Genomic DNA, 13,665 nt, shown 5'->3' on the forward strand with positions numbered 1-13,665 from the left:
CATATTTTTCCTGTAATTTTAGAATGGTAGTGTACTTTTACAATGAATGGGACCTGGTGCTTTCAAGCTTAATAAAGGATATAAAAGCACCATAAAAGTATGACAAGTTATTATACCATTACAAATTTTCTGAAATCATAGAAGAGCTTTAACCAAAATAATTGTAAGTTATTAACCATTGTCAGTAAGTTGAACTCGATAAATGGATCAGTCGGATTCATTAATGAATCATTCAAACCAGTTTTGTGAGCTGATTTTATTACAAATTTTAATAATTTTATTAAAAAACAAACAAAAATAACATTCTTCACGAATCAGTCATCACTACTCACAAGGAGAGCTATTTGTAAAGATTTTCATTTAATTTTCATTTTCAGGTGAACTGTTCCTTTAAATGTTGACATATTTTGATGTTTGTCAAACACAACATGGAGAGACAGTACTCAAATAAGTTTCATTTAAGATTTTATTTTTGCTTTCTTATCTCTGTGGTATGTGATAATCATTGTCGTTGTGTCTGTCCGTTCCTCACACTGTGTGTAAACTGATCAAAGCTGTGGAAAGCATCACCGGGGCACTTTCTTTTCCTTCATAATGACATATTTGCCCTGACAGCTGGCCTGTCCCAGCTCCTTTCTGCTTGGTTTCTGTACCAATCCGCCGCTGGCTATCTGTGTGTGTGTGTGTGTGTGTGTGTGTCACAAGGCAGAGAGGGTCAGTGTGAGGGTGACCCCTGAGCCCTCTCTGTCTTCTATAGCTTGCTAGCATCATTGTAAAATACTTTCCCCCCTGGTTTCTGTGGTCGTGCTGCATGTCGTTTGTGTTGTGGTTTTATCTGAGCTTTCTTGGTTTTGAAAGTTCATTCTTGAGTGTGTGTTGCTACTGTTATTTTCAGTTTCAGTGTTTTGACAGTGGAAGTATAAAATACCATTTATAAGGACTGGGCAGTATGCTGCTGACATTAATGGTTGTGGATGTATGTAAACTCCTAACTCGTAATAAGTTGTTGTTTGAAATGTATGTGAGGAAGGAAGAACTGTATGTGATAATGTGTATTTGTTCACTTCTAATAAGCTTAAACTGTAAAAATGTTGCATATTATATTGCATATAGATGGCACACATGAACTTAGATCATTTACAGGTTTGATCATTTGTGGTTATCCTTTTCTTTTCCTATTACAAATAGTCTAAGTCGTCAGATGCTTCATAGACTTCAAGAAAAAGGGGAATATAATAACAAAATATAATACATAGCTCCAAGTTTCCACTTGCTGTGCTGGAATTAGTCAGCAAAATTAGATAATGTTTTCTCGACTAACACACTTGATGTTGAGTCAGTCTGTCAGAAGAGCTCAAAGGATTAGTGAAGGCAAAGCATTCGGCATACCAATCCTGAACTCTTCGAAGAAGACTTCTCTCTGCTCAGCATATCCTTAGGAACTTCACACGCACACGCACACACACACACACACGACACTCGACACACACACACGACACTGCATTTATATCTTCGGGGGGAAATTTTACAATCAAATATATTGTTGTTAAACTCTTTGCTCCTTGGTGTCCCGTTATAAGCTAATAACATTTGTATCCCTTCATGGCTCTATTTTTCCTTGTTAAAACATGCCCACTGGGTCTAACATGGTTTATTTTTCTTGTTTGGACGTTTAAAGAAATTTAGCATTCTTAAGATTAAAAAAGTCACACCAGAGCTAGCTTGCATTTTGTGACCTTGTTCCCTCCATGTATTTTGTATCCATTGTATCATTTCTTGTCGCTCTTTACTATTTGCCATTTAAAAGGCAATGAATAAATAAATAAATACGTGAAAAATTCACAAATTTGTAGGCTCTGTTCCAAAACCTAGTGAACCTAGTTGCCTTTTTACGATACCTAAACTACAATTCAAAAGTTTGTGGTCGATGCATTTTTTAAATGTTTTTGTAAGTAGTCTGTTATTTTCTATTTTAACATTATTATATAATGTAATTTATTCCTGTGATGGAAAACCGGAATTTACAGCACCATTTCTCCAGTCTTCAGTATCACATGATCCTCCAGAAATCATTCTAATATGCTGATTTGCTGCCCAAGAAACATTTATTAATATTATCAATGTTGAAAACAGTTCTGCTGCCTAATATTTTTGTGGAAACCATGATACATTAAGCTTTTATTTAAAACATAAAACATACATATTTTAAGATTATGAATGCCTGCACTGTCTGTCACTTTTGATCAATTTAAGGCATTCTTGCTGAATGAAAGTATTAATTTCTTTAAAAAAATCTTGCAGACCTCAAATTTTTAAGCAGTAGTGTATGTAGGAACAGAGCCAAAATGGGACGCCAAATTTGTAAATGTGTTGATCTGATCTTGATCATTGTCTTGATCTCTTCTTCTTCTTTTGTTTATTTACAGTGGAAGACTCTGCAAACCTGCCGCCTTCACCTCCTCCGTCCCCAGCTGCGGAACATTTTGGGCCTTTGGATCAAGGTAGGGTCATGCTTCATGTGTGTATGGAGAGAGGTGAGGTGAGAAACACTGAAAGAACTTGAACACCTTTTTTTCCCCCATGAGTATTCTAGTCACCCTCTGACCCTGGCTTGAATGAGGGTGTTCTATTTGGGGACGCCTGCTAGTCCCACCCCTTCCAGGCTGATTTCAACCCTCTCACAGTGCCCTACCGATGCCCACACGCCGCTGATCTGTGGGGTTGGTCCAAAGATTGATGGAGTTGTGTTTGCAGGATCAACTTTGCCTCCTTTGTTGACATCATTCAAGTCGATCTCCTCTTCCTCATCCAGCATCTTCAGCTCTTAAACATGGCCTCATCTTCATAATTGCTAAATCCGGGAGCTTATCTTGATCAAAAACCCAAGCCAAAGTGACCCCACCCCTAGTCCTCGTAACCAATCAAACCCAACCCCTCCTTATACCCCGCCGAACCATGGATCTTGACTCTGCCCTGCATGAAAGCCTGAAACCTTGAACTGAATGCTGTACTGTCTCACCTGCAGCTGATGTTTCCAGGCTGTTGCTGAAACCGTGCGGCATTCAGATTGCCTGCTCATCCTCTCTCCAAAGCCCCCCTTTAGAGATCTGTTGATTGCTCCAAACCTCTCTCAGTTCCTCTGTTCGTCCCTGTCTTTGGATTTGCATGTTGTATTGTAGGTGCTGTTGATGTTGTGGGCTTGTGCTCGTTCGTCGTTTTGACTGTGTCTGTCTCTACTGCCCGTGGTAGGCCAATGCCATGCTCAGATCGCTCTCTGAAGCTACTAAACTAAACATTAATGCCACTAACAACCTTAAGGAGAAGCTACGCCAAACAGTCATTTAGCGGATAGTTAACATGAAATCAAAATTGCCTCTTTTTTTAGTACATGTTCCTTGAATTATTGTGTGCAAATAATCGGAGCACATTATTCTAAAGAATGAAATCATCACTTTTTACACCTTTGAACAACTTTTACTTTATGGTTTTACCTTTTTTGTCATTTAAAGCTAAAATTAAACTCACTTGTAACTACATTTTATTACATGTATTTACAATTTTGATCACAAATACAATTAAAGAATTATGTATATCGAAAAATATATAGAATTTTATTAATTTTACTGTGCCGTGAAGCTGATAAACCTAAATACAACAACATTAAAACAAAAACACATTTATTTTAAGTTGTCCTGTGTTTTATTTAGTGTTTATATCTATGCAATATATTAATTTTAATATCAGTCATTTATCAGTTATTGGCTAAAAGATTAAAATAATTATCGACTTATCGGTATCATCCAGAATTTAAATATCTGGGCATAGCTAATATTAACCAATCACTCATTGACCCTTTACCAAGCCTTTTTTATTTACTATTCACTCATAAATATTTCACATTACAAAAATAAAATGGGTTGTGAATGACGTTTCATATTGACTTTGAGCAGATACTAAATAATGATACAGTTTCATCCTCAGTTTAGACTTTAGACAAACCTATAAAATGTCATCAGAGATGTTCAGACTCTGGTTATGGCATAGCGCCACTACGGTCACACTTTGTGTTTCTCGACACTGTGTGTTTGTGTTTGTGTTTGTGTTGTGTGTGTCTTTCTCTTTTCCGTACACATTACACATACTCCTTTCTCGTTTAATTTCTCACTTCTTTTTAGCTCTATTTCCCCCTATTTCCTCTCTCTCTCTCTCTCTCTCTCTCTCTCTCTCTCTCTCTCTCTCTCTCTCTCTCTCTCTCTCTCTCTCTCTCCTCCCCTTCCCCCTCATATCCTGATTTGCCTTCTTCTTACTTTCCCTCTTTCACTTGTTCCTTTTTTCCTCCCTTACTTGCAACACCTTTTCTCTCTATCTTCCTTTCCTTTTCCTCTCTGTCTCTCAGTCTCTGTCTCTTTGTCCAGATTTCCCTGCAGTTCTTTTCCTTGTGTCTATTTGTAGATGTAGGGGATGAGGAGGAAGCAGGTCCTCTCCGCCGCTTCCAAAATTCTCGCGAGAGGTGCAAGTTCCTCGCCCCCTCCATCTCAGTGTCTGTGCCTGAGGATGACCCCTACCACTCTGACGAGGAATACTATGAGCACCCTTTATTCAGCCCAGAGTGGACGCGCTCTGGCTCTCGCCCCCCAGGGCAGGCCGCCGCGTTTAGACAGATCGAAGGTGAACCTCGCATGGTTCCTCTCTGCCATTCTCTCCTCCCCTCCTTCTCCTTCTTCCTCCTTTTCCTCTCTCTTTCCTTCCACTTCTTTCTTCAGCTCAGCATCAACACCTCTCTCTCTCTCTCTCTCTCTCTCTTGCTTTTCGCTCTCTCTTTCTGGTCCGCCTCTTCCTGTCTTTTGTCTCTGTTGTGTCGTGCCCACTCTGACCGAAGCGTGTCGTGTGGGGGTGGTATCTGTTTTTGTACCTTGTTCATTGCAAGTCATTCGGATTTTCTGCAACTTTTGTGCCGTGCAGTAAAAAGGCACGAACGTTTGTGTTTTTAGGCAAAATCCCTGCTGCTGTACATGTAGTGCTCAGTTAAAGGAGGAAAATCACTGAGTCTGAAAATGAAATCCAAATGACTTGCAGCATCAGCAGGACATTTGTGCATGCTGTGCACATTTTCTCCTTTGCCTGTTTGCCGTCTTCTTGTCTCCGCATCTGTCCGCCCGTATGTTAGCCTGTCCGTCCATTTGTATTTTTGATTGTCCCTCATCAGGCCCAAAAACGTCCCCATGCGTCTCAACAGGCCCCTCACATTTCTCCAACCTGCTGATGTACACATGCTGTAGATCACAGGATGACTTTCAGCTCTTCACATGGTGGCCCACACACACAAGCATCTCTGACCTTATTGCATCAGTGAAGAAGGGTTAATCGCTTTCAGTGCCAAAATGACTCAGTGTGGGTTGTGTTTACAATTTAAAGAAGCCATGAACTGATTTTATTATTATTATTTTAAAATGTTTCCTGGGGTGCACTAACTATAATGTTAGTATGATTTTTACATAAAAAAATGGTCATTATATAGAAATAAAAGACCATTTTCTACTCTGATTTTAGCCCTCTGAATTGAAAGCTCTTTTGGAAGTGGCATATCTACTGTGAGACTTCAGTGTAATCGCCCTCTGCAGTTATTGGCTAACATCTTGGATATGAAATAATGCTGAGATATTCACATAGTTGAAAATAAATAACCACTTGCCTAGAATTAGTATCCTTTGATAGGTAAGGTTATTTTAGTCCAGTGATCCGTTCTCATCTCACTAACCTGCCAGTGGGCGTGGCCAAAGATGTGATGATGAAGTAGGCGTTGATTTTGAATTATTATCATCATAATATGACAAAATTCCAAACGAGAAGTTTTCTGAGCTTGGATTCAATAAAAGCTTTTTTTTGGGCTAACTATAGTACAATGACCTCATATGTTAAAAGTCTCATTTCATGACCCCTTTTTTTGGGAACCAAGAACTTAGACAACCAAAGGTTTTTCAGCTGTTTTTCATGGTTTCTAAACAGCTACATTGCTTCGTTTTATAAGCTGCGAGCTTGCAATCTGAATCAAATTTTATAATAGAAAGACTATTTGCAAAATAACTCAAGACAATAAACTGATAACACACACTCTATTGCAACCAGTGGAGTCTGATTCATGAAAGCAAATATTTTTAATGAACTGGTCAAGTTGAACTAATTAATAATTGAATACATATTTTATATAAATATATTTTACTTTTATTAATATTTTTAGCTTTAGTTAACAATAATAACACTTTTGAGTTTGAGTTTAAGGTTGCGTTGCTTCCTCAAAAGAACTAAAATAATGCAGTAAGTGGAATTAAAATCATTAAATCCCTCAGAACTTTATTTGACATTGAGTTGCTGCCAATATGCCCCCCTCTCTCTCCCCCCTTCCATTGCAGCATCCTGCTGAGATGTGACCTGGTATGGTCTGCATCGCCATATCTAGCCTGGCTCCCAGCAGAGACTGTTGCAGTTTCTTATCTCCCTTTCTCTCCCTCCGTATCCCCCCCCCCCCCCCTCTCTCTGAACTACATCATAAGCTTTGTTCTGAGCAAAAATTCTGCATCTCCGGTTTCACATTCATTCTGACATCTCAATAGCTCACTGACCAGCATTATCATGGTGCTGTGGATTTTTGTTGAGTCTCAGTTGTGACAGACAATGCAGATGCACACAGAATTGTGTGCAAGTAATGTTTCATGTTCAAGTGACAAATTAAGGAACTGATATAGAGTATTTGTCATAAACTTTTGAAATGAGGATTGATAATGTAACTGAGAGGTACATATTTGGAAATTAATAATCTAGTGATTTAGATTTTTTTTCCAGCCTGTAGGGGTTAAAAATAACCAATAACCCCATTGGTTATTGGCTGAAAAACTGATTTAAGCAATATTACAAGATTTTCTGCTGAATATTCCCATGATATTATTGGCTGTAAAAAGAAAACCATTTTATACACAATATGACCAGTATTATGTCTCTTTTTACTTGAAAATAATTCCAATCTGGCCCAAGTAAAATCAACTGATGCATGCTACAGAGAAAAGCACAGCCTGTCTGAAACACTGCAAACACAGACAAGCGGAGTGATCAGAACTGATTTTTTAGTCAAATACATTATTAAAAATGGTTCTTTGAAATTGTGAGAAAAGAATCAGTTACCTCTGTTTCGATCTTATCTGATGTTCCATCACAAAACAGTGTCACATTAAATTGCTAATATATACAATTCTAAAACATTATGTGCAGAATTAGATTGCATATTCATCTTCTTATTTGATCTGCTACCACTTATACTCAAGGTCAGAGAAAACACCCATACATACAGTACAGCAAAAGTCATGGCATAACTGACAGAGCTGAAAGTGTCCCACCTTTTAAGTAACCCAAGTCTGTGTTGTCTATAGTCTTGATGTTTCCACTTGTCTCCCTCTTTATGAAGAAGAGGAGACCATAGAGAGTCTCTCAGCTGCGGAGGAGGAAGAGGAGGAGACTTCAGAAGCCGCAGCAACAGCAGCAGCTCTAGAGGAAGAGGAGGATGAGGAGGAGCAGTGGAGTGGGGAGGAGCCTGAGCAGGAATCTGAGCTCCTAGAGCGGGCAGAGGTCATAGGCGAGGCCCAGGCTCTGCACGGCCTGCAGGCCGAGGCTGAGGTTCACACGCAGGCAGCTACTGCTGCTGACGAAGCCCCTAATGGGAGATCTGAGGAGGCAGGGGGGCAAGAAAGCCTTGCGGAAGGTGTGTCCATCCTTCTCACAACCTGCATGTTTCTCTCTCCCTTCACAAAAAAAAAGCTAAGCGAAAGCATCGTGAGAGCTTTCTAAGGGAATGTGGGTGGATGGCTCAAATATCTCCTCTATCTGCTGATGCTGCAAGGCAACACAGGCTTGATGGTGACCAGCTTCTGTGGCCAGAGCTGTGTGTTTGTCTGTCAATGTCTTTCTACTAAATTGCTTTTCCCAGAGCAGCTGCCATCTGATAAAGCTTTTTCTGAACTTTCTGCTTATTTTTCTATTGATGCTACTGCTGCCAGGTCGACCTCTCTCATTGTTTTCCATTGCTCAGTTAATTTTTATTTGCCAGCTACATTGCCAGTTTGTGGGTGATTTTTGCTGCATGCGCCAACAAAACACCTTTTTTTACATGTGGGATTCCATGAGAATCCTGTTTTTGTGATATTGTGATATTGTGTTATGCTTTATTTTCAAAGGCATTTGAAAAGCCAAGCTTGTTGATTCAAATTTTATTTGTTAATTTTCATTTTGCTTTTTTCTTCAAATTATCATTGTCATTTCACACGGTTAACATAATAGGAAATGTAGAACAATTTTGAATAATGAAAAACAATGTATTATTTCATGAGTGGTATTTTAAGACAATTACAGTCAGCCACATGTATAAGTGTAATGTATACCCATTTAGTGCTTAAAATGAGCCTCATTAAACAGTACCTTGCACATTGTTGTCTTTTAGATTTCACCAATATTTGATTATCTTCTGAAAATCAGACCTACAGTGCATTTTACATAATCTTTGAATATGTATTTGGCAGAAGTTTTAAGATCAGCTATTCCATCTTGCTGCTGGTGTACTGACGTCAGTATCGTGTTTGGACCACCTCCTTGGATATTTCATCCTCATTTTCTGGACCTCATCCACGCAACATTAAATGTTCTGGATCTGCATGCTGATCCTGTCATATCCATGCCATCACTCCATCACTGAATTGGTATGTGTGTATCATCGGCTGCTGCTATTTGAAAATGGAAGTTCATTTTACCAAGAGCTTTGGCTGTCTGTGTGGTGGTTGGCCTGGCAAACTTGTACTTTGAATGATTAATAATGCAATACAATGCAGACTACTTGAGATTTGCTTTCAGCTGTGAAGATGGAAGCAGAGCGGCCAGAAAGCGAGAGGACAGAACCCATTGGCATGGACTTCACTGATTCTGCAATGCATCTAGATGATGAACTCCCATCTTACCAGAGCCTTGCCAGAGACACAGATATGCCAGAAAGCCCCTTTGCTCGAACATGCCCCATGGAGGATTTTGAAGTGCCTCCAAGTTACCAGGGTCATGCCAAAGATCCAACTGAAAAGCCTGTTGTACAAAGTGGTGCTGTGAAACAGCCTTCAACCGAAGCAGGTGACTCCAGCAATATCCATGAGGTCAAACCAGGGCAGATTCAAGACACAAAAATGGAAAAAACAGCAATAGAGGGGGATATGAAGGACAAATCTGGCATGTCTGCTTATTTTGAGACCACTACAATTAAGACGGATGCCGCTGGGTCTCAAGGAGAAGGGTATTATGAGTTGAGTACTACATCAGAAGAACAAAAGGACTCTATTGATAACCTGCCACTTCCCGAAATCAGCTACAGCACTTTGGCTCAAACACACTCTTTGGAAGTCCAGCCAGATCTTCCAAAAAGTAGCGCAGACACACTACACACCACTTCACCAGCAGAGAGAAGAGATGACTGCAGACTGTCTCCTGGAAAACTGGCTCTAGATCAACGAAGTTACTCTTTGAATATCACCATTGGGGCAGTGAATCCTGGCGATGCCCAAGGAAGTCCCAGAAACTTCTCTCCATTGGCCACCGACATCATGTCTCATACTAGTGGGAGCCTCGACGAATCTGCCGATTACCTTCCTGTCACAACTCCCTCAGTGGAGAATATCCCTCAGTTTCCACCACTGATCTTGGAGACAACTGCCTCTGTCACAACTCCATCATCTTCACCTCCCCAAGCAACAATCACTGATGTAAAGACAAGTCCACAGACAGAGTCTCCAGAATCACCTGTCCAAGCCAAATGCTGTTATAAAAACGGCACCGTCATGGCCCCAGACCTGCCTGAAATGCTGGACCTGGCAGGTACCCGATCAAGGTTGACGTCTGACAACACAGATCCAGATATTATGAGAAGGAAGTCTGTCCCAATGGACATGTCTTCGATGGTGAGTGATTCATTAGCACATTTTTTCAAAGGTGACCAAGGCCAGATGGCTACAAAGAGAGAAATGCAGCTGGAGGAGCAAGGATATTGTGTCTTTAGTGAATACTCTGGTCCCATGCCATCTCCTGCAGATGTGCACAGTCCAATGGACTGTTCTCCTCAAATCTTCAATACAGCGATTTCAGAGGAGAAAGAAACTGGTCTTGATGCATTTGGAAAACAAGAGTGTCTATCGACTAAAGATCTGAAAGCAACAGAGGTTGTTTCACCACAGGCAGAACCAGAAAAAGAAAAATCAAGAAATGAAGATTCCTTTGAAAATGAAAGTGCACCTTCTGGAAAACCTTCTACAGAGTCTAAGCAAGATGAGTCTGATCTTTTGAAGACTGAACCTTTGGAAGAAATCAAGAGTCCAACTTTACCTGAGAAAGAGAAAGGACAGTTAGACAAACAAGCTGAAACATTTATCACACCAAAAGTGACAGTTACTCTTGAGGAACCAAAGTCTGATTTTGATGCAGGTACTAATCTTGCAGCTGAAACCGAAGCTGAAATAGCTGACTATGAGAGGCAAATTCGCAAATTGGAGATGGAGGGCCGGCCTCTGAGTGTAGAGGAGGAACGGGAACTCCAGGAACTCAGGGAGAAGGTGAAGAATAAACCAGACCTTGTGCACCAGGAAGCTTATGAGGAGGTGGATGCAGAGGATGCGTACCAGCTCACTGGAGCTGCAAAGGACAGAATTGCTCGGCCCATCAGGCCATCTCCAGCATCTTCTGTAGAAAGTGCAACCGATGAGGAGAAAATGCATGTTGGTGAGTTTGAAAAACCTAGATCACCAGGTAAGAAAGAAGCTCTAAAAACAGATCCTAATAGATTATCTCCAGTTGGCTCTTTTGAGAAATATTTTCGAGAGGAAAGACCTTCTGAGCAAGAGGTAAAGCAGAAAGACTCAGTGGAGCCCCTCAAAGAGAAAGTTGCTGAGGAGAAACCTCAGCCAGCTCCTTCAAAGACAGATGAGGGTTCTGTTGACACCACAATGACACAAGAAGTAGAGGAAGAGGTTGAGCTGGCTAAGGAGCCTGAAGAGGTCATACCAGAACCAAAGCCAGCTCTAAACTTGGATGAGAAGCCAGTGGTAGATAAAACTGAGCCAGTTGAGGTTGTAGTCGAAAAAGAGGAGGTTAAAGTGGTTGAGAAAGAAGAAGTGAAAGATGAGGAAGTCTTGGATGGGGCCAAAGCTGCAGAAGACACTATTGAGTCTCGAGCTGCAATTGAGTCAATAGTGACAGTGGAAGATGATTTTATCACAGTGGTGCAGACCATCGATGAGAGCGAAGTCTCTGGACACAGTGTACGTTTCTCAGCTCCCTCTGAAGAAGAACATCCAAAGCTCCTCCAAGAGGAGGAAGAGGAGGAGGAGTCCGTGGAAATGGCACAGGAAGTAATGATGGAGGCTCCCAGATTAGAGGAAGATGTAGATGTTCCAGAGCCTATTGAGCCTTCTGTATGTCCAGCTAAAGAGATAGAAGTGCCAGAGAGTGAGGCCCCAACTCAAAGCTACGACGACTACAAAGATGAAACTACCATTGATGACTCCATCTTAGACAGCTCCTGGGTGGACACTCAAGGTGTGATTTTAATATCTGTTTTGCATTAAAATTTGCTCAGCAAATGGCAGAATCTTTCAGAATTGTTAACTTTGTTGTCTATCTTTTTAGGTAGTTTGGAACTGTTGTAAATTAGCTGGCTTGCCAATAAACAGCAATACAATTTGTCATTTTGTTATTTCTGTGAGAGCGTAAATTAGCTGGCTTGCCAGTATACAGCAATACAATTTGTCATTTTATTATTTCTGTGAGAGCCATGTTGAATTTCAAGTAAATGCATGTTTACACCCTGGTATAAGAGTAGCTTGCCTGTTTCACTTCATGTACTCTGTAGATGATGATAAGAGCATGGCTACGGAGAAAATTGAGCCTCTACCCAGAGTGATGAGCCCTGCCAAGAAACCACCCGCAGAGAAACCAGTCAAACAGAGGGCTAAAGGTGGCAGGGCAAAAGGACGAATCACCACCCCTGAACGTAAACCTATTCGCAAGGAGCCGGTACCCATCCAGAAAGATGAGCTAAAGAAGAAAAAAGGTTTTTGTTGCTGGAGTGACATTGTTTGTTATGTATATCCTGTATTTATTTTTTCCATTGTGATGGGCATTTTCTATAGCCCTCCATGTTTTTTATTTTATTTTATTTTATTCAAACAAATTAAATACTTAAATCTTTGTTTATTTCCACAGAAGTCATGTATCAAATGTAAAATTTTGTATTAAGATTTTTTTTATTTATTTAAAAAGTGCAAGCAATATTTTGTTATATTTTCATGAATTAAATTTTTATTAAAATAAATTAATTTATCATGCTTCAACCAATCATGTTTTCTTTTACTCCCCCTTCCCCATGACATCTATGTTCAATTATTCTTTTAATAAAATATGAATTGATCTTTTAAGGGGAGTGACTGTATCTCCTATTGTCCTGAATCGAACTGCTGCTGTGACTGTCCTTGATTCTTTGTCTCCCTCTTGTAGCTCTGATTAAGAAGGCTGAGCTCACAAAAAAATCTGATATTCAGACGTGCTCTCCTTCCCGGAAGAGTGTTTTAAAGGCTACCGTAAGGCACCCTAGACCTACTCAACATCACGCGTGTGTTAAACGGAAACCCACAGGTGATCTCTGTCACAAGGAGCTGTTTTGCAATGTGGCTGGCAAACATGGGCATTGGCATGTTGTTTTAAGAGTGATGCTTGTCTATTGTTTTATTTGTTTTTCTTTTCATGTATTTTATATAACAGATTGTTCTAGTTACATAAGTTTTATGTTCATGCAGTGTTTGTAATGCACTGCAATGCACTGGTGTTTTATTCAATTTTTTTGTTTATAATGTTTTAATTTTTTTATAGTTTGACCTTTCATTTTGTTGTCTGCATGTGTTCTCTCAGTTTTACAAGCTTGTTCACACTTTGTTTTCTTTTCAAAGCAATGCTGCTTATTGAATGTTGTGCGTGTGTGTCTTATTTTTATTTTATATTTTAAAGGATGTCCTTCTGACTAATGTGTTCGGTTTTAAATATATGAGGTGTTCACTATTAATGAGTATTCACTATTTCCTCTTATTTTGTAATGTTTATATTCTGTTGTATACAACATTCAGGGACCAATTGCATTGGTCTCCAGGCAACTGGTGGTTTGAGTGAGTTCTGGGCACTTGGTTAAAAGAAATGGCCTCCATCTCTCTGGAGGAAAGGAACTTACTGTGCCATATTGAAGTTCCACTGTTAGCTTTCTGAGAATTGTTCTTGAATTAATGGTAGACATCTGATACATTGCTGCAATGCCCCAATTAGACTTTACTGAAAAGCCTCTTATATAATACAGTTCATTTTCAAATTCTCTGTTATGCTGTGCCAAGTTGATTCAGAGCAGAGCTTTCCAGTAGCTACAACATATTCAGTTGTGAGTAAAATCCATTTCATATTTGATCCTAAATAGCCCAATTAGAAATACTTTGGCTTGAGCATTTAAAAATACTTCAAGTAAGCCATTTGTCGGTTGATTTGCTTAAAAAGTTAAACACTTTGATTATGTGGCGCTTTCAGGACATTGATCTATAGTTGACCAGCCCACAC

At 39.8% G+C, this 13,665-nt stretch overlaps 1 protein-coding gene across 7 annotated transcripts in view; it reads left to right on the top strand.

Moving 5' to 3' along the window:
* map2 (microtubule-associated protein 2) overlaps window positions 1–13,665 on the top strand; it is a 109,165-nt gene that overhangs the window by 78,647 nt on the left and 16,853 nt on the right. For 3 of the 7 annotated variants that reach the window (XM_079619381.1, XM_079619382.1, XM_079619383.1), the window contains 4 exons: window positions 2,427–2,501; window positions 8,893–11,610; window positions 11,924–12,124; window positions 12,568–12,705. In XM_079619381.1, coding sequence (XP_079475507.1) covers window positions 2,427–2,501; window positions 8,893–11,610; window positions 11,924–12,124; window positions 12,568–12,705 — 3,132 coding nt within the window. Of the gene's footprint in view, window positions 1–2,426; window positions 2,502–4,452; window positions 4,669–7,456; window positions 7,751–8,564; window positions 8,742–8,892; window positions 11,611–11,923; window positions 12,125–12,567; window positions 12,706–13,665 lie in introns of those variants that run through there. The other 4 variants (XM_079619378.1, XM_079619379.1, XM_079619380.1 and 1 more) reach the window with 4 other exon arrangements.

Source organism: Phoxinus phoxinus (genome assembly GCF_949152265.1).
Source record: "Phoxinus phoxinus genome assembly, chromosome: 7".
NCBI lineage: Eukaryota > Metazoa > Chordata > Actinopteri > Cypriniformes > Leuciscidae > Phoxinus > Phoxinus phoxinus.